The sequence below is a fragment of the Aquila chrysaetos genome, chromosome 5 (assembly GCF_900496995.4).
Source record: "Aquila chrysaetos chrysaetos chromosome 5, bAquChr1.4, whole genome shotgun sequence".
Classification (NCBI taxonomy): domain Eukaryota; kingdom Metazoa; phylum Chordata; class Aves; order Accipitriformes; family Accipitridae; genus Aquila; species Aquila chrysaetos.
Window position 1 is genome coordinate 41,653,098 of NC_044008.1, and position 20,178 is coordinate 41,673,275.

At 36.9% G+C, this 20,178-nt stretch overlaps 1 protein-coding gene across 4 annotated transcripts in view; it reads left to right on the top strand.

Annotated features, from left to right (window-relative positions):
* The window catches only part of CIB2 (calcium and integrin binding family member 2), a 55,951-nt gene extending 45,261 nt beyond the window's left edge, over positions 1-10,690 (top strand). For 3 of the 4 annotated variants that reach the window (XM_041123923.1, XM_030016135.2, XM_030016137.2), the window contains 3 exons: positions 2,649-2,796; positions 2,893-3,088; positions 7,588-9,564. In XM_041123923.1, coding sequence (XP_040979857.1) covers positions 2,649-2,796; positions 2,893-3,088; positions 7,588-7,651 — 408 coding nt within the window. In that variant the 3' untranslated portion in view covers positions 7,652-9,564. The other variant, XM_030016136.2, reaches the window with a different exon arrangement.
* The last annotated feature ends 9,488 nt before the right edge of the window (positions 10,691-20,178 follow it).

Genomic DNA, 20,178 nt, shown 5'->3' on the forward strand with positions numbered 1-20,178 from the left:
TGAGCTCATTAATCTCCTGCCCTTTGAAATATGTAGGCATGCTCCCTATTGTGGAATTACTTCAGTCATTGAACCCTGCAGGAGAATTTGAATTTAGTATTGACTACTTTAATGGGCTGTCATTTGAGCCTACGGCTCTGTGGTCCCTATTTCACCTATCCATTAAAACAGCCTTATTCCTGGCCATTATCTTAGCTAGAAAGACTGGAGAGATCTTGGCATTTAGTGGTGCATTTTGAATCTTGATTGTCTCAGGGAATTACACTTCCATTGTCTGTTTCTCAGATCTCACCCATCCTTGGAAGGTTGACACTTTGATTTGTCATTAGATGGATATTTGCCTTTTCGCAGACTCCAACTAATTTCTACCATGGAAGTAGTCCTGGAGTGCAAACCGCAAGACCCAAAGACATCTCATTAGATAGTTGATGTATCCCGAGTGCTTTGTAACCATTAAATAGAAACCTCCCGATAGAACCAGGTATGCTCTCTGAGGATGTGAATGGCCAGTATTGCTTCTGTGAAAAAGTATCTCAAAGTTCCAGCTGGGATGGCCACTGAAATTTGTTCTTAAATTTGCCAGGTGACATGACTTGACAAATGTATGTAGGTGTGGTATAGCCTTGACCAATCCATGCCTTGTACCCAAACGTCTGACCACATCTCTGTACTTGCATCTCGGAACTAGACACTGCAAAGAGTCATCCCGTGGTGTGAATCTACACGTTGACCGATCACCTGAAGAAAAAAGGAAGGCTGCTTTCCAGGAACTGGATGTTCTTTGAAATATCCGCATGCACAGTCACACCTGACATTTCTCTTAGAGAAATTAAGCTTTTGTATGTTATGCTTGTCTTTTAGCAAGAATCCTTAAAACTTTTCCGTTATTTGAGGCTATAACAAAATGTATCTTAAATGTTATGTCTGTGTGGGTGACAAATTTCATTATGCTTCCAAGTTCCCCCTGTGATTTCAGTTGAACATCTTTATCTTCAGCTCTTGTTGTAAGCTGCTGCACACCATTTAACAGTTGTTGAATTTCACTTGAGGCAGCTGCATATTAGTGGTAAGTAGCCCAATTCTTGTAAGGTACTTTACATTCCTTTAAGATGAAGGATACTACGTAAATATAAATCATCAGTCTGTTCATGTAACTCTGCTTTGTACATGCTGCTTGTATTTTTTTTTTAGTTTCCACGGGTATGCAGAAAATGTGTTCTATAGATGCATCTGTTCTAGATGTTCAAGAAAGAATTCAAGTAAACTGAAAAATAACATTTTCTGGTCATTTACCTCTCAAATATAGCTGTTTTATGAAATTTCATTTATAATAATTGGATGGTTTGTGAATACCTGTTAGCTAATTAAATTTGGAGATAAGAAGACCTTAAATGGATATATGATTGAGCTCCGAGCTTTCACAATACTCCTTCTTTTAAAGCCAAATAAAATGCTGCATGCATATTAAAAATAATGAACATGATATGCCACCACCAAAGCTGATGACTTTTATAGGAGATCAATATGTTAATTGGTGTCTTGACTTCAGATAAGATCTGTAGAACAGCTTTGATGAGATGCTGCTCAAAGCCCAAATGATGTTTGTGTTTTACTCACTTTCAGCTGAATTGGGTTGATTTTCCCAGTTTTATAGCCATAGCTACAAATTCATCTTTGGTTTTTATATAGCTGTGAGAAAGATGTTGTTTTGTTACATTAAAAACAATTGTTTTGGACTTCAGAGTAGTAAAGCAGCTTTTCTTATGCTTGCTTGTGTGTTTATGGTCTTTGAATATTGTCTTATTCAGAGTAGCCTTGACACCAGCTGGGTTGGTAGGGTGCTAGAAAAGGATCTTTCACGGTCATCTCCTGCAGAAATGAAATTTCATTTAAAACTCTGGAATTTGTAGTCATTTCAACCAGAGGTTGGACACTGACGTGTATCAGAGAGAAAATGAAAGACTTTTCTGCAACATTGTACTGGGATGTTACTCGACATCCTTAGTGAACAGACATGGTTTGGTTGAGGGCTGATTGATGGTTCCACATCAGTCAGGTGTGGAATGCAAATAGTTCCTTTTTAAAGTGGTTTCATAGATAGTATTTGTTCATCCAGCCTTCAGTTAGGTGCCACCAGAAGATGTAAAGACCCTGTTTGTTTAATTGGCTTTCTACTTTGGTCTCCCTGTTTCCTTCCCCTTCTATCATCCTCTGTTTGTGTGTGCTAGCTTCTTAATATAGGAGCTGTAACCCTCCTGACCATGTCAGTCTGGCACCCTGTCAGGAACCTGTTACGTGCAAATGACCTTCATGCTCTTAGTACCTTTAGCCTAACATTTACAAAGTATGTGTTCCTCACAGGAGAAACAAGATGAGCACCAGTTTAGAGAGAATGAGTAACAATGGAGCTGAGAAAATCTGGGCGAGAAGTGGTACTATGCAGCAGCATGTTCTGCTGACACTTTGTGCTAAAGCATGCAAATGTAAATTTTTAGATGCATTTTGGAAGGAGAAAAGCTGTCTTCAAAGAGCCAACCGTGGAATTAATTACTCATTAACAGGGAGTCTGCAGCTTTTTGGTCTTCCAAATACTGGGGGGGAAAAAAAAAAAAAAAAAATATATATATATATGTGTCTGTTTTTCACAGGAGAATCCCTTCAAGGAAAGGATTGTGGAATCTTTCTCAGAAGATGGAGAGGGAAGCCTCAGCTTCAATGATTTTGTGGATATGTTCTCTGTGCTCAGTGAAATGGCTCCCAGAGAGCTTAAAGCAATCTATGCCTTTAAGATCTATGGTACTGTATTGGGATGCTTTTGTATGCCTTTTTTGTTTGGAGTAAATGAGTATGAGAGTTGTTGGTGATCTTTTCTTTGGCTCTTTTATTGTTTAGATTTTAACACAGATAACTTCATTTGTAAATCAGACTTGGAAAAAACCCTCAATAAGCTGACCCGAGAAGAGCTAACAGCAGAAGAAATCACTTTAGTTTGCGAGAAAGTGATAGAAGAAGCTGACATGGATGGTGATGGGAAACTAGGATTTGCAGATTTTGAAAACATGATTTCCAAAGCACCGGACTTTCTCAGGTATTGTTTTAAGAAAAAGATAATCTCTTGCATATTTTCAGGTATTTTTTTAAGATACTGCTGCATAGGTAATACAAGAAATGTCAGACATAAGTACTTTACCAGAGAGCTGACTAGAGGATGACTTCTTACCCTAACTCAGTTTATTTTTCTAGAGCATATTCCAGTACTCTCCTAACCTGAAGACTAAGAGCTCAGTGACTTTTATCTCCCCTTTTTTTTTTCTTCCCTGTTTGTGTGGTTTGTTCAGGAAAATATTTTGCTCTGTTATAAGCTCAAATTCATATTGTTCTCAAGCCTATAGCAAGGATCCATGCTGTCTGAATAGGAATGTGTGTAAATTAAAATGATTAATTACTGCAGTCTTTTTTTGATCCACTGCTAATCAGGGGTTTTATTATAACTGATATTTTTTATTTTTGTTGCTGTTTCTTCCTAATAATCTGTAGATAAAACCCAGCTATCTTAAGACACTTTTTCTTGCACACTTCATATCTAAAGAGAACTTCTGAAAAGGACAATGACTTTTTATTTTTACACATTAATAAAACATTCTACATAAACTTATAATTAAGGCTGTTACTTAAGTAATACAAGGATAGACCTTCTTTAAGAAATGACAGAGAACCAGCCAGCAGAATAAGATTCTCCTAGACTGGGAGGAGTTCATATTTGAATCTTAAATCCACTGGCAGAGTAGGCTGAAGCTAAAACCTCGGTCTAATTTCTCCCCAGATTTCAGTGGTCTGGGTTAACTATGTCTGATAGCCAATGCTTGATAACCTGAAAAAGTTTTTTCATAATCTTTGTTCGTACACATTGTTGTTAAGTTAGTAGTGTTGCTGTTTGTCTGGTGATAATTGATAATAACACTTAAGTTCTAACGTCTGGGAAGATAAATAATCCAACAATTGTCTGGACTGCAAGGAGGTATACAGTGTGATTGTAAATTGTTTTGGGAATGTTGGAATTAGTAAATTCTAGTTTCTGCAGACTTGTGTCTCCTGATTAGTTGGCTGATAACTGAGAAGGAGTTTAGTTTCAATTTTTTGCTGCAGTTAAGGCACAAAGACTGGTTCATCTATGTAGATTTTGTGATGTCTGGAAGGGTGCGGAATTATTTTGCATCTTTCTGTGAAGTGGAACACTTAGAGACACTTTTTTACACAGCTGCCTGTTTGCAGGAAATTGGCAGAAACTTAAATCATCTTTCAGTCACATGTTGTTGAATTCTGCCAAAGGATTCAGAAGTTACTGGGAAAGATTAACAAAGCTCACAGACTGATTGAATAAACTGTATTTTCACAGGAAATAAGTATAAAGGTTAGGATAGAATTAAGATAGGTCAAAATTTGGACTGGTGATCTTAATGCTAATGGTGTTTAAGAACCTCTAAGTCTCCTGCAGAGCCCAAACAGTTTATTTCTTTCATAAATGAAATTTCTGAGGAAAGACATTATAACAAAATGATTCTACAATAAAGCATGAGGACATGATTCCTGTGAACCCTGAGAAACATCAGCATCTCGAGAGGATACGCGACAAAGTTAACGTGAATGTCTTTTATACAGTAGAAACATATCGGACATTCCTTGACTAATCAAGTGTATGAGCGGAAACTCTTTTAGAACAAGACACATATCATTGTTATGGTGAGGCTGAGCTGAGTAGGTATTGTAATATTTTGTTTACATTTATTTCCAGCTAAGAAAATGTTTTCTTTATACTGTTATCCATATAGAAGCTGCTGGGGTCAGGGAGAGTTCCCTTTAATCAATCAAAAGGCTGTACTGTACCTACAAATCTGGTAGAGAACAGAGATCAAATGTGAAGAATTGAAGGCAGATCTGAAGACTCAGCAGAAGCTGTAGTTTCAGAAGTTTCCCATGCCATGACTGACTTTACTGCTGTGTTGTAGAGGCTCGCAAACTGCTGACTGAGACTTCCAAGCTGAGGATGCTGTGCAATCCAGTCATTTCCTGAGAAAGTAGCAGAGGGAATATTTGCCACTGTAGCCATTGGAATGACTGTCATAATTATTTTTCTTTTCCAAGTTTGTGATGTTTTGGGAAACTGAGGAAGTGAATGGAAAGACCTGAGTGCTGGGTACTCAACAGGGCAAGAAAATGAGTAAAAAGGGATGAAGTGAAAAGTACAGAGCTTGTTATGGATTAGGTAAAGAGAAAATAGGGAGGGATCACTGACAACACTGATAATCTCAAAGGACAAGGCTACCAAGTATTGGAAGACAGATCATCCAGTTGCTCAGTTTAAACGCATATACTTTGATGTTTGTGAAATGGTGAACTCATGTTATCAAGATGTCTCCTAAGTGTTCAAGATGGCAATGTGTATATTTTAGGCAGATTTTTTCCATCCCTGGCTTCAAGGGAAATGGTAACTTCCCTCTCCTTTCAGGTCTGGGAGATTAGGTGGGTCACAGGATTCAGCTGTGAAGTCCTCAGGCTTAAGAGCTCCTGATGTGACGTGACCTAAAGAAGGGTTTCCTTCCACCTTCTAGCTGAAACACTGGTTTAGAGCCTCTGACTGTTAACTCAGCAACATATTTTTTTAACCTTTGAAGCTATATGGCAAAATGAGGGTGTAAATGGAAAAAGTCTCAGAGCCAAGAAGAGAATGTGTAGTTTCTCTGATTTGGTTTCTGTTTCAGCCAGAGTTAACAGCTGCAGGAAAAGAAGGTGACAAGGTCATGAGACCATTTCTATCCAAACCAATCTGTAGAAGACTTGATACTTCTCCCTTATTATGGTTTACTGTTCATTTTGCCTGTAAAGGTATTTTATTTTTCGAGGACATTCTTAGTCATATTTTTGCTGTATGCACTGCATCATAGACTTACATATTTAATACTGAACTTCCTGATCTGAGCCACTTACTCTCATTTTTTAAATACTGTGTAAACGTTGCATTCTAAAGGGAGACAGTGATTCGATTTTTGGAATGGGATCCATTGAATTTTAATGCCACAGTAGGTACACCAAGATCTGATTGGGGACTGAAACTAAACCAGTGCTCTCTGATAGTAGCCAATGCATGCTAGCATGTGACAGAACGTGTGACATGGAACAAGAGTGCAATTCCTGTAGCTGATCTCTCACCACAAAAAAACCAGTTCCTACTCATTGAGTTGAATTATACCATAACAGTCTTCAACACATTCCCTATTCATTTAATGAAACAATGCTTTCTTTTGTCTTTCTGAATTTATCTCCAGCTCAATTCATGGCCTCTCATTTTCTTCTTTTCTGTGTCTTCAGCCGTAATGGTCCTCTTAAGTGATAACCATAGGCTGCATGCAGCCAAACTGAGGACAAGGGCTGTGCAGTTTGACCATGTAATATAATACAGAACATGCAAAGCACAGGAACTGTCTTAATAGTGGATTAACAACCCTATATGCCAGTGGTAAACTTATGCCTGAAGTATCTTCTTAATATTGTAAAAAGATATGAAAACATGTTTTCATCAAAATAAAATTGTCCTTTTTGAAATCTTCAGCAGATGCGTGGAAGAAATAGCAACCCATCAATGTCCAGAGACAGTGATAATTTCATTTGGTTTTGCATATCTCCACTTTTTGTGCCCAACCGAATGCATTCCAGACTTTAAATTCAAGGAAGCCTAAGTGCCTATTGATTGATACTTTGAACTGCTCAGCAGCTGTGAAAATTAAATACCTAGGAACCAAAGCAATAGCCACTTTTGTAAATGATTGCTAGTGAGCAATTGGAGATGGTAGGTAACTGCAGTTTTTGGAGACTTTGCTGTGAAGCTATGCGCAATCAACACTTCTGAATATCTGATCCCAGAATACCATACTGGCACCTCGTATGTGATCCTTTCTGAAAGTGTTCACTAACTTACCAGACCCCAGATGATTTTTATTTGTAGTAGAGGATTTCTTATTCTGTTCTTTGCCTTTTCCTCCCACCAAAAGCCACTTCTTCACATTGTAAGAGCAGGGAACTTAGGATGCAAGGCAATTAGGTTTTATCCCTGGCTCTGCCATTGCTTGAGCAGGTGATCTCTGCTAAGCCATAGATCATTTTGTTCTCTCTGCTCTGTTACATGGGACCAGTGCTTACCTGACTTCTGACAAACATTGAGAACTCTTATAATACGAACTATCCAACTGCAAAATCTCATCATCACTAAAATGAGGTATGAAATTACTGAGGAGGAATACCTTTTTTACCCTGTTTGTGGAAAACCTTTGAAGGCCAGATTCCTATAACAATGTACACTCTGTTTTTGAAGTGCTTTTTTCACACGGCTCAGTATGTTGCGTTTTTTTTAAGCTGTCATACTATCATGCATACTTAATATATACAGCAGGCATTAATTTTGGCACCATGATCCAGGCTTTGACCTAGTATGAGCTAAAGTTCATCCACTGTATGTTGACTGATTTCCCTTATCTCATCACTCGTTTCTCAAACCTTTACTTAATGACCCTGTGTGTGTTTAATCTCCTACAGACAGCCTTTGCAAGCTTTGTACTGCTGTCAAGCAAATGAAGATGCAGTAAAGTCTGTTGCTTGATTTCCACTGCTGTGGTTGAGGAATTTTTTTAAGACTAGAAGAAAACACTGCTAATCATTGACCAGGGAAGAAGATATGCACTTTTGGCTGTTATCCCAGAAGCTTGAGTAAGCTGTAAATGATAATGACAGTTGCTAGTTCAGAAAATTTGATCCCAGTAGGTTTATTTCACTCAAAATTGCTATCATTAAGAAGGTGCTTGTAGTTTAATGGAGGTATTAGCAGTCTGAACTGGCATTAGCTAAGTGTTCTGTTCTACAAGACTGGTTACATTTTCCACAGGAAATCGTTTTATAAATCATTCTGGAAGCTTAAGCTTATTTGAATGCCTGAGGGTGAAACATACTATAACAATTTGAAATGGAGTTTGAGAAGAGAAGAATGCGGCATAAGTAACACCTGGATGCTGCCAGAACTAGACAGAGAAACAACAGATTAAACAAAAATATGTCTTTGGAAATTCAGTATTTCTGAAACTTTTGGGGGCCTTTACCTGTCTAACAGTTGATGTTGTGACTCCAGTCCTACTTAAAGCTGAAGTAACAGAAGCTCTTTTACAGGAAATGTGCATCTCATAAGACCTGTCCCAACGTGCAGATTATGTAGTTCTTAAGGACCAAAATTAGAGCTAGTGACAAATTGGCAAGAGATGCTTAGCAAGAAAACAGTGGAAGGGAGTAATTTTTGTCAGTATTTTTCACAGAATATTTCAGCTGCCTCTTAGTAAAAAGCTTAATCTCCGAAGTCCAAAATGATACTCTGATAGAAATACAAAAATTTCCAATAAATATCTTTCCAGTGAAGTGGATTTGGATGTGTTTTTTTTTAAGAAGACATGCCTAAAATGTTTTCCCATACAATGCTGTGGATTTTTAGTTCCTAGATATTTCCTGTGTGGGACTTAAATTTTCACAAGTTTCCATTAGTATGGGGCTCTAGACATTTCCTGAGTTGTGAACAAGATGTTTATAATTCTTTTTTTCTAAAACCTTAGTGCTGATAACCAATTTGCATCACTGTACACTTTCTTTCATGATACTTACGCTAGTATGCCAGACTGCTATACATCATATCTTTCAGTGTCACCCGGGTTGAATAAACCCCTAGATACAAAGTTCCTAGGGACCACTGTGAATATAAAATTTTATCTCCTCCAAACACATACCACAGAGCTTCCTTCAGTGAATTCCTGATTCAAATCAAATAGCTGTGATTAAGTTAGAGCATTCTTTTTGTAAAACAAAATCCAAAACCTGTACATCCATAACTTTTTAGACTCTCATATATTCCAAACCTTTAAAATTTTCTTTCGGTGTAGACATCAAAATTATAGTTTTTACATACAAAAATTCTGATTTCAGTCAAGAAAGAAAGAAACATATGGTTTATACTGTCATGACATTGAACAGAGATTACTACCTAGAGAAAGTGAGCTTTCAGCATGCCCTCTTTAAATTGTCTTTTACTGTCATGCTAAGATGCTCAGGAGTTCTTCTGAAAACTGATGGCAGTGGTAAGGCATGCTGCTTGCCTGTATTATAATGCAAATAGAAAGAAGATAACAATCAGGATCTCTTGGTCCTAGCAAGAGAAACAACAGATTTATCTGCCTAATTTGACTTGTTTAAGAACCCAAATGCTGTGCCATAGCAAAAGCACCATTGGGAAACGTTTAGCTCTGCTCTACATCCAGTAAACAGGTCAATTTATACTTGATTTAATCCAGTGCTGAGCTTGGCCCCCTGAGCTAACATTTTCAGAAGATGAAAATTTCTCCCAGAATGTTTAATTCTTTCTGAGAGCGTGAGAGAAGAGATTCTGATTCATTACACAGCGCCTTCCTTTTTGTACTTTAAGAAACATGTTGTGTGTAATGACAAATGTGTTTATATCTCTTAATCTTGTTCTTTCTTTTGCAGTACTTTCCACATAAGAATCTGAAGAGGTTTCTGTGACCCAGTGTTATCAGAAATTACATGCCAGTCCAGCCTTTCTGAATCTCAGGCACTTTGGGGGCTTTTGTCCTCTAATTATGGCTTCTTAGAACTCAGCAGAAAGTACTGCAATAGTTCTGGTCCACAAGGAGACAGAAGCATCATGTGATCTACAGGATATTTGGAACAGTCACATTTTATCTTCACTGCTGGCCAAGCACTCTGGCAGAGATGGTTGGTTGTTGGCTTGTGGTTTTTCTTTTTTTTTTTTCTTTTTTTAAACAGGCAGAATGAGAAAGTTATTAAAGGTATTTCCACATAGTTTTTATATTTATGAATATTTAATACTGCTCTTAAAAGCGCAAAAAAAAAAGAAGATTGACAGAAAGATTAGCTTTGGTGACTTTTCCAAGAGTATTTGGAAGAAAGCATGGGCCTTAAATAATGAGATGCCTCTATCACTGTGTTGTACAGCTGGGGATCTTGCATGGAAATTATCTTGGGTGGAAGAACTGTAGTCAAGATCAAGCTCCCAGTGTTGAAGACAACCACATCCCAGGTTTGCCTTTCAGTCACTGAAATGGCAGTTGCTGGGTTTGGTGCTTACCTTCAACCAATACTTTATGGATTGTCATGTCCTTATGAAACTTGAAATATTTGCCTTTTGTATATGATAACTACATACATGATTCATTTCTTCCCAAGACAAATGTTAAAAGTGTGTCCTTATTCCTAAAAGGGGTCCTGCATTTTACTCATTCTATGGGCTGATAATGTTGAATGGAAGAATATGATCATCTGTAACTCATGAAGAAGTTAAAGAAGCACAGAACTACTACCAAGGACATGAAAAGACATTTTCTTTCTAAACTAGCTATGCAATCTTTCCCATAAAATGCATGAATGCAGCTCTATATTTCTTTTCCCTCTCCAGCTGGAAATCAGCTAGATTGATTTATTATTGGTTTTTTTAATTCCAGTATTGTTTAGGTACTGGGGCCTGAAGACAATCATATGTGTATTACTGTTCTAACAGTCAATAGAAGGGCTCTGTCACTTACATGGCTTCTGTATCAAAGTCATCACAATTAAAACTTTTGACGCATTCTGTTGTGCTTTGAGAATTTTTGGGCTAAGCACATACAAATTTCCTTTCTGGTCATTATTCCAGTTACTGTGAAGTTAAGTCTTTCAAAGGGTGAAATGTGTTATTCTTACTGAAAAAGTTGTTAAAGTAGAGAAATTAATCTTTTTACCATTTCCGTAGGGATGATGCTGCTTATCTACCTCGGAACCTCTTATGTATGGTGAGCTTGCAATGTAGCTTGCTGTTCAAATTTACACAATATGCATCAAGAAGAAATATTTATCTAGCAGTATGGTTGTACATTAAAAGTGTTGATGGATATTCTGGATATTCAAGGTATACAGGACAGCCTTGTCTAAGATAGCGTAGTGAAAATGAAACTTTTATGTTATTACTAACATTTATTTTAAAAAAATTTTTTAGAGTGATCATATTCGGTGATGTTTATAGCATTTTAATGCTTCCTCCTACTGGTTTCTGTTTAGATAAAGGAACTGGAGCCTGAATTCCCTCTGATTTGTTTACCCAAGTTAAAAGTAGCATAAATCAATCCTGATACTCACTTCTGATTGAGTAAGAAGAGATTCAAGCCTCAATCTTTTTCATTTCAAGCAGATTAAATTAGATGCATCGGTTGATTCAAACAATTTGCAAGACATTGGCATTAAGAGAGATTACGTTAAAATTATTTCCTATTCATTGAAATGTCAGCCTAATAGTTTTTTATTTCTTTCAAGACACACATTTACTCTTGAAAGCCTTGTGAGATGTGTTTTTTCTGTCACGATTAGTATGTATTGTAAAATAGAAGTTTGCAAGATTCTGGATCAGATTATTCAGACAAAAAGGATCTGGTGCTGATGACATAGGTCAGTTTGTTTTGACATCAGTGTTCTTTTTCTATGTTTTAAAATTTCTATTAGCTGAAATTCTTTCCTTCCTGACACTGTGTGTCATTCCACGATTAGATCATTCTCCCCACTTAAAGGAAGACCTCGGTCGCCTTGGAATGTGCTCAGGTGTGTTGTTTCCCTATGTCCTCCCTGACCTGAAAGTCACAAAACAGTTGAAGAGACACTTGGGCTTGCAGTCAGATGTTTAACCCTGGAGTCATCCATCTGAACTGAGAAACAAAAACAAATCAGGAGCACCCTGTGAAGGAATATTCTTGTCCACAGTTAGAGAATTCTTGCAGAATACTGCAGATACAAATGTATGCAGTTGTCCTAACTCCCTTTATTTCTTTGACTTATGTTCATCTCCTGTAACAAAAACCTGAGCAATGTAGTATGTTCCTGCAGTTTGAGAGAGAGATGTACTCTAAATGCTTCTGGAGCGAAATAATCCTACCTAGTAGTAGGTAAGTTGTTATATCACCTGATGGCAAAGGAAGGTAAGGGATGGATTTCTATAGAAGCTTTGTATTTGCAGTTTCTTAGTTGTCTGTAGTTGGATGTCTTATGACTGAAACTTTTATTATAGCAAGAGTATTGAGTGAATAGGAGTGCAGCATGATGGATTGCAAATTTCAATAATGTTATGAGGTAAAAAACCAGCTGCATTTCTGCAGTAGCATTATTGGCAGAATCTTACGAATTCACTAACAAGTGTTTCTTCAACCAGGCTTACTCAAAAGGAACTATCAGACAATTTAGAAAGAAACTGAAACAGTAAAAGAGATTTAGATTTAAAACAATGGCCTAAAAGCAAGAGGACATACTTTTTGTATTGCAAAAAAGGCCTTAAATATGAACGGACATTTCTATATTTGCCTTCAAAAATGGACAAAGAAAAAGGAAAACCGTTATCTAAAGCCACCATTAAAGTAGCTAAGCGTGTGTTAGGCACAAAAAGGAGCTGGTGGAAATGAATAGAACACTGTCGAAAAGCAAGTAATGGCCAAGTTATTTATTAACACACTTCAGTTTATCATTGTTTTAAGGGAATACTGTAAGCCAGATTTATAACAGCCTGCGGGCCAAAATCTGATCTTCATTACTTCCATATTAATCTTCAGTAACTCTGCTGACTTCAGCGGAATTAACTCATATGTCTGTAATTGGATCTGTGTGGAGGAAAGCAGTTGGTTTTTTGCTGCAGTTCTTTGTGGTCTCTCATGCCCTTTTAATGTAATCTTAAAATGCTGAATGTTCTTTTGTCAGTCGATAACCACATGCTCCTCTCTGTCAACAGACTCAGTGTTGGAATCTCTTGCAATTTTTCGCAATCGCATAGAAACAGTCTCCTTTCCTTTTTCCCCCAGGGCTATTTTTGTTTCCTTGTACATGTTAGAGGCACTTCTGATGCAACATCACAAGGTGGCACCATAACATCATATCAGGTCATGACTTCATTCAACTGTTTAAATTTCCCTGAAATCTGGGATACTATAGAGTCTATGATGCCTCAAACAAAAGGATGAAAACTGTGGTTAATTACTGATTTTAAAACTGTAGATAATTACACAGAAAGTTTCATATCTGATCAAATTCATGAAGTTAAATCTTACAAGGGGCAAAACTAAATATGTATCAAACAGGTACGTGAAAACTTAATGACGTTATAGAATAATTTGTGTACATGAGAATTTTTTTCTTGATACACACAGTAGTTGGATTGTGATCCAGTATAATGACAATACTCCTTTACAGTATTTCCAACCCTGTCTCAAATGCAGATATTGTGATTTTCCATACAGTTACTCATTTCCTTTTGTGTGATGTTGGCCTCAGTAATATCTGATTTTGATCAGAATAATGGGATAATTTTTTTTCCCTTTCATGAGTTAGTGTGCTTTTAATTCCACCTGTTCAGTTTTGCTGTCTTTCAGAATCATTAGATATTAGTTTAATTTTTTTCATTATGCAATAGTAGTGCCTCATGGTTTTTTGTTTGTAAAAATCATTATTTCATATCATCTGTCGTGTTCTCTGGAAATATGGTGGCCACAGCTGTTGTGAGTAATAGAAACCGTTGATTTATAGTGTTTTCTGTCTTATCCTTTATTAAGTTATGCTAGCTTGTTTGCCTTAGAACAGTGACAAACACTAAGTTGAAGTCTTTATATGGTCTGTGGAATTGATATCTTTTTCTTGGTATGAGAAAATACAAGAATGGGTTAATTCAACTTTTATTATTTTAGATGTGCATTATCTGATGCATTGAAGTTTATCTACCGTAATGTTTTCTATTAACAAGTTTAATGTTTGCTGTGAAACATCTCTGTCTCCAACGACTCATGTATTTAATCTTCAGAGGGGCTTAGGCATATGCCTAATGTTCAACATGTGGCAAACATACTGTTCTGAATAGAAGCGTTTCTTTGAATTAAGGTCAAACTGAGGTAAGGCACCATATATGACATTATCTTTCTTCTTACAGAGATGGAATTTGTTCCGGTGTTTGTTGTTTTTATGAAAACAGCATATTAATAAAAAATGGTTTTTATTAAAATCCCTGAAAATTGAAATGTACATTAAAAACTAAACAAATAGGGATTTTATTGCAGAAACTATAAAACTCATATTCTAGGGATCTGAATAGATTCAGATTATATTCTGAAATAACAGAATATAAAGTAAGCTAGAGACAGAGTTTTTGTTGTGGAATGGGAAATATTACATTTGTCAGCTCAGGATCCACAATAAATCAATGTGGACTGAAATAACAGCAGGATTAAAAAGAGTTTATAATGTTATTGCGCAATACATCTCAGCTGGGACAGACAGTAGAATGAAAATTGATGAGGAAGACATTAAAGATAATAAAATTATAATTGTTCATGTCCTTAGAAAGATGTGTGTCTGAGACAGAAATAAAGGACAGTGAACAGATGTTCTGCTTTTTTCTCTGTATCATTCTGCAGTTATTGGTGTCTTGTAGAGATGTTAATGACACCGAGTAACTATCAAATTCTCTTTGGTAGGGAAAAGGAAGAGACTGTTCTTGGTGGAATTAAAAGAGCATCAGCATTACAGGTGAAAGTGCCTTTGTTTAACTGGAAGTTCTGCCAGTCTTGTCTGTAAAAGACCTTTTACAACCCGAACTGCGAATGAAATTCCCTACTACCCTGTTATTTTGACTGTCTCTCATTTGCAAGACCAGTGACAAGCCACGTGTGTCGGCCTCATGTGCTTTGCTGTTGCAATGTAGGTTACTCGTTCCCTCTGTTCTTTCTCGGTTTAGATTTGCTCAAATCCAAATATTTTTATACATAAATCCACAACTTGTTCTATTTCGCACATGTGTGATTAATCTGGCATGGATGCTGTTGAGCGCATGCTCACAAGCCCTCCAACACAAACCATGATTTTTACACTCTTTTCTGGTTCTGTGCACATAGAGGTTGAGGCTGTATGTGCCTGAAAATGTAGGCTGAAGTGTTTTAACTGCTAAAGAGGGTTATGGGCACCAGTCCAGCCTCCTCTGTTTTTACTGTAACTTTTTGCAAGTGAAATCAGTGGATGTGGCAGCCTGCCAGGAGCACAGCAACTCATTGCTGTGGGCCTAATCACAACTCGGGCAATTTGACACACATAAAGCTTGCTATCTGTTCTGTATGCTAACAAGCTCTATGAAATGGTAGCTGATTGTTGAAGGGGTGATAACTGAAGACTTTGGTCTGGTCCCTCATGTAAAGCTCTGTGAGAAAGCAGGTACAAGGTGTCTCTGTTGGCTTGCTGGAAATGGTTCTCAGTTCAGTCTGAGAAAGTATTCGTGTGACCAGTTCCTACTGGGGAAGTCGGATCCAGCTTTTTAATAGGCCTTTCATCCCCAGTGGTTATGGGCTACTCCTCAGGTCACCCCGGAGGCAGTGCTGATAGTGAACTCATGCTGATCATTAGTAATCTTTTTTTAGCAATCTAATACTCAGGGTTACTTCAGTGGCACTTAGAAATAAATTGATATTCACCACATTTTTTCCCTCTGTTAAGAGGAAATGGTCTTCTGTCGGCTTTGTCATTATGGCCTAGTAGACCCTGAGAGGAAAATTATATTGGGATTTTAACCACAATGAGCTTTTTGGTTTTCAGAAAATGGTCATGCAACTTTTTTTTGTGCAGATATAAGATTCTGCATAGAAAAAAAGTTGTAGGTTTGGAGAAAACTTCTTCTAGGAGTAATTTGAAACTGAAAGACTACATTTGCTCTGCCTAAACAAATAGGTTAATGTATGTATTCGCATAAATAAATTAAATTCCAGGAAATTTAGTGAGGCTTTTCATATGTTTAAAAGTTTTAATCTCTTTTATGGTGATTTTAGTGACTGCTGTTCTTCTAATGATATAACCAAATATGATAAGGAAATACAAGTAAATTCTCTATTATAATTTCACACATCCTAATAATGACAGTAGCACTAGAATTTATAGTTTCACAAGTCACTCTTACTACATGTCTTTAAACTTTGGCTTTCTGCAGAATTTGCTGACAAATGTTCCTGGTAGAATGACTTAATCCCACGTGAGTCATTCTCAATGTTTTTTCATTTCCAGTTATCTCCTGTAGCTGAAAAAGCAGAGGGAATAATTGGCATCCAGAGAAATTTGAGCATTTTGATGTCTTTTCATTCCAAGAAATTCACCAAATTAAATACTGGGTTATTAATGCAGTAAGTCTAGCCTGATTTGCTTAAAGGAGTTTCTTTTTCTCACTGTGATAATTCTGTAGTAGCCAGGTATCCTTGAGGGTCTGATCTCAACAACAGGAAGGCTCCTACTTACTTCAGTGGGCAGGCATCAGATCAGGTTCTTAAATAATATTTTACTTTGTTCAAACATGGAATGCATAAACAACAAATCAAAGACTGCAGATAATAAACTATTCAATTTCTGAAGAAACACTAATAATCAGGCACCGTCAGACACAGAAAACAGATTTACTGCCAAGTGTTTTTATTGTCTCATTCCTTATGAGACAATATGTAAAATGAAAGAAAATATTCTAGCTTCATATCACAGGTAAGTTAAGGGGAATGTTTGATAATAGTGGCCAGGAGAACTAAAGGAAACCTATGTAACAAACAGCGTAATCAGCAAACATTTTCCAAGTTGGCAAAATTTTTAATGGATTTGAAAATCTGTTAAAAGTTCACAAGTCGGGCCATATCTGTGTAATGCCAAAGCTGAATCTTCTGTGACTCAGATTCCACCCCTGCGGACAGGAATTTTCAGTTTCAGCTGGAGTCTAAATGGTACTCAGCAATTTCTAATCAAGTTCCCTTTGACCCAGGGCACCTTGGTGGGTGAAAAAAAAGTCAAAGCAAATCTTGTGAGCAACAAGCCTTTAGATGTAAAATAAAAAGTGAGAAGGGAAGAATTTCTGAGCAGCTTGTGAAACTAAGCTTCGCTCTTGCCATGTTCTGCAGGACCGCTGTACTAGGTATTTCAAATTTAATGTGAGTTTGTTATTTATGATCAGTTCAGCCTTAATTGTGTTCCCTTCTGGAGAAGAAACTATCTTTTGTTATGAAATTCTCCTGTAATTCTTTGTGTAACTATGAATTCAAGCATATCATTTTAATAGGTTGTGAAGTGAATTTTTGATTCGTTATCTTTCTCAAAACCTCTGGACTGCAGGCCACAGTTCTTCCTTCTGATCTGCATTCATATACTCACCTAATAAACAGGCAGAAATCGTGGAGCACAGAGACAGGAACCTTTTCCATCATATGGTGAACAGACGCCAGTAGTGTGCCTGTCTGAGGCAAGAGAACAGCAGGCAGAAGGGGCACTTTGGTATAACAAAGAACGGTTATGTTTGTGCATCTTTGGGGAACAGCCTTCATCCACTCCCTGCATCAGAAATGAAGTGGATTCATTTCTCAATAAAGGTATAGGTTTTTATATATCCTCACCTTCCTCTTTTAAGCCTGCATTTAGCTAAATCATGCCAGGTTAAATTGCTGTTTTGAGGCAGACACCAGATCATCTGGTTCTTCGAACTGTGGATCCAGTACCATACTACTTGTGCTGAACAGCACCATTATCTCTAGTATGTCCCTTGGATTTCGGTGAGTTTATTAAAACATGACTAGTTAATCTGAGACTACTGAAAAATGCAAGAAGTCTTCCTTAGCCATTTCATCTGTGCCTTACATATTTTGTTTGAATGTTCTTTTACTGATCTAAACAAAGACTATTTGAGGTCTCATAAAGAACACAGGCATCTGAGTTTGCACTGTATTGTTATTTCCTGTCAAACTGTACAGTGAACTTGGCTAACATTCCCTCTCATTTGCTTGCTTGAAATGAGTACATTGTGTACATGAAGAGGCTGCAGGCTTAACCACTAAATACCACTGCCCTCGGCATTATGAGTAAGCATTTGATAAAACAAATTCTGGTAAAGCCAGAGTAAATATTTTAAACAGTATCTTCACATTTTAACCAAACTCCTCCTGGGAAGAAACTTGAGATTTGTTATATCCCTTAGAAAATGTCAGTGTATCATTTGAAGGTTCACTTGGGAATCTCCCTCGTCTATTACATGTTAGTCAGAGGACTAATGCAGTGCAGTCGGTTTGGCTTCAGGTCCCTCAGGTTTGCCAAGAAGTTTGGGGCTTATTCTGATCACACAGCTGTAGAAATGAAGTCCACTGTATTGAGAAGTATAGCTTTGTTAGAGAAGCATACCAATTAGTGACCTATTTATGGTATTTTCTCATTATTTTTTAATTTTTGCTTATTTTCGGCAGACAACTGGTACAATACTTGGTATTTCTGCAGTTCATCTGTTGTCTTAACCTTGAGAATACCAGTGCAGAGAAAAGGTAGGGTTTGCAGGGAAAATTAAGCCTATCATGTGAGAAGAGCCTAAAAAATCTTGACTCGGTAAAATGAAACTGAGGGGGTTATGAATCCTGTGATGAAACCCAGGAAGCTTGATTGAGCGACCTGGGGTTTGAAACCTACAAAACCTCCTAGCTTTCCGTATCCTAGTTACATTAAGATATAGAGTAGGTGGAATTTTTTAATTAATAGCTAATCTACTGCTATTGAATCTAATAATTTACAAATAAATGTGATTCTTCATGGCCTTTGATTCTAATTAATCTCCTTTTTATGTCCCACTAAAAAAGGGGGAAATGAAGAAGTGTATGCATAAGGAAGGAGAGTCAAGGACACTTCTCTGGTCATCTGCTGATTTATTCTGCCCCCAAGTAGGACCTTCCATCACCTCTGTGACTGCTGAGGCAGCCAATTTCTAAACTCTTTCTTAGCTTAGAAATCCATTATAGGGACAGGAGGAAAAGACAGTTGTTGCAATTTTTAATCAAGATTCATAGGTGATTTCTTTTTTGTGAATGGGATTTGCTTTCTATCTAATATTCTTGTTTTTAATATTTCTGCTAATTGTAACACTATGGTAGTGTTGCTGGCTGCGTGTTTCTTCTTCTTGCATTCATGAAATAATTTAGATCCCGTTTTTGTTTTAGTTTAATGATTTTTGTTGGTTTGGAATAGAAGTTTGGGGTTTTGTTGTCAGCTTTGATTTATAATCGTCTGTGATTTATGGCAGGGATTTATGATTTGACTGTTTTGCATCTTTCATCTATAAGCATAATGAGCTGATAAAAAGAACTTGTTTAAAAACAAAAAAAATTGTAGTCAAATGTTAATAACCACTGAGAATGGAATTTTGACCTGATGCTTCTTTGAAGGCACATGAAAGCAGTCAGCGAAAGCAAACCGAACAGAACGGAAATAGCTAGAAGCAATTCTGGAATACTCCCACTACTTTGGGATCTGGAGAATAAAAATGCCTCTTCATTGTATTTCTGTCTTCAATCCAGTTGAATTGCAAAAGTGCAGAGCACTACTAGATTAGATTAAAGCTTTTCCAAAGTTCACAAGAAGATATAAGATATTTTGGTCAAAATTTTGGATACATTCTTAGGTAAGATGACCTCAAACTGCTGTGTCACCAACTTCTTCTTAATGTGCATGAGGTTGCAGATGTCTTTATTATGACAGGTTGTATTTTGTCCATTATTGAACAACGAACGAGATGTATAGTTTGTATTCGGAGTCTTCCAAAAAGCACAGGAGAGTGTCTAGACACTATGGGAAAGAGTCTTTTCTTGATTAGAAAAGTAATTCCACTTTAAGTACTGGCTTTTTGTCTTCTGTAAGATTATTGTAATTAAGAGGAGAATGAGCCAAAGGATTTCAGTTTGTACCCCAAATTAGTCTTTTTTTGGTTTTATTTCTTTTGTTCTTTTACTTGAACTTGTTTATTCACCTGTAACTGCAAATGTCTTTAACAATACCTTGAGGATGTCTGAACAGAGAAATAACAATGAACAAAACATCTTGGAGTAAAATACTACCAAAAAGCCTCATCAAATTTCTCAGTTCTGCTTTCTCTTCTAAGAGTTTCCATCCTTTTTTATACCAAGGAAAATCAGGGAACCCTAGAGAGTATGTGTTAGGGGTTTTACATTCCCATTGTGTACTAGGGACCTCGCATTTAAATGACCTCTGTGCAATGCCCGATTCTCATGT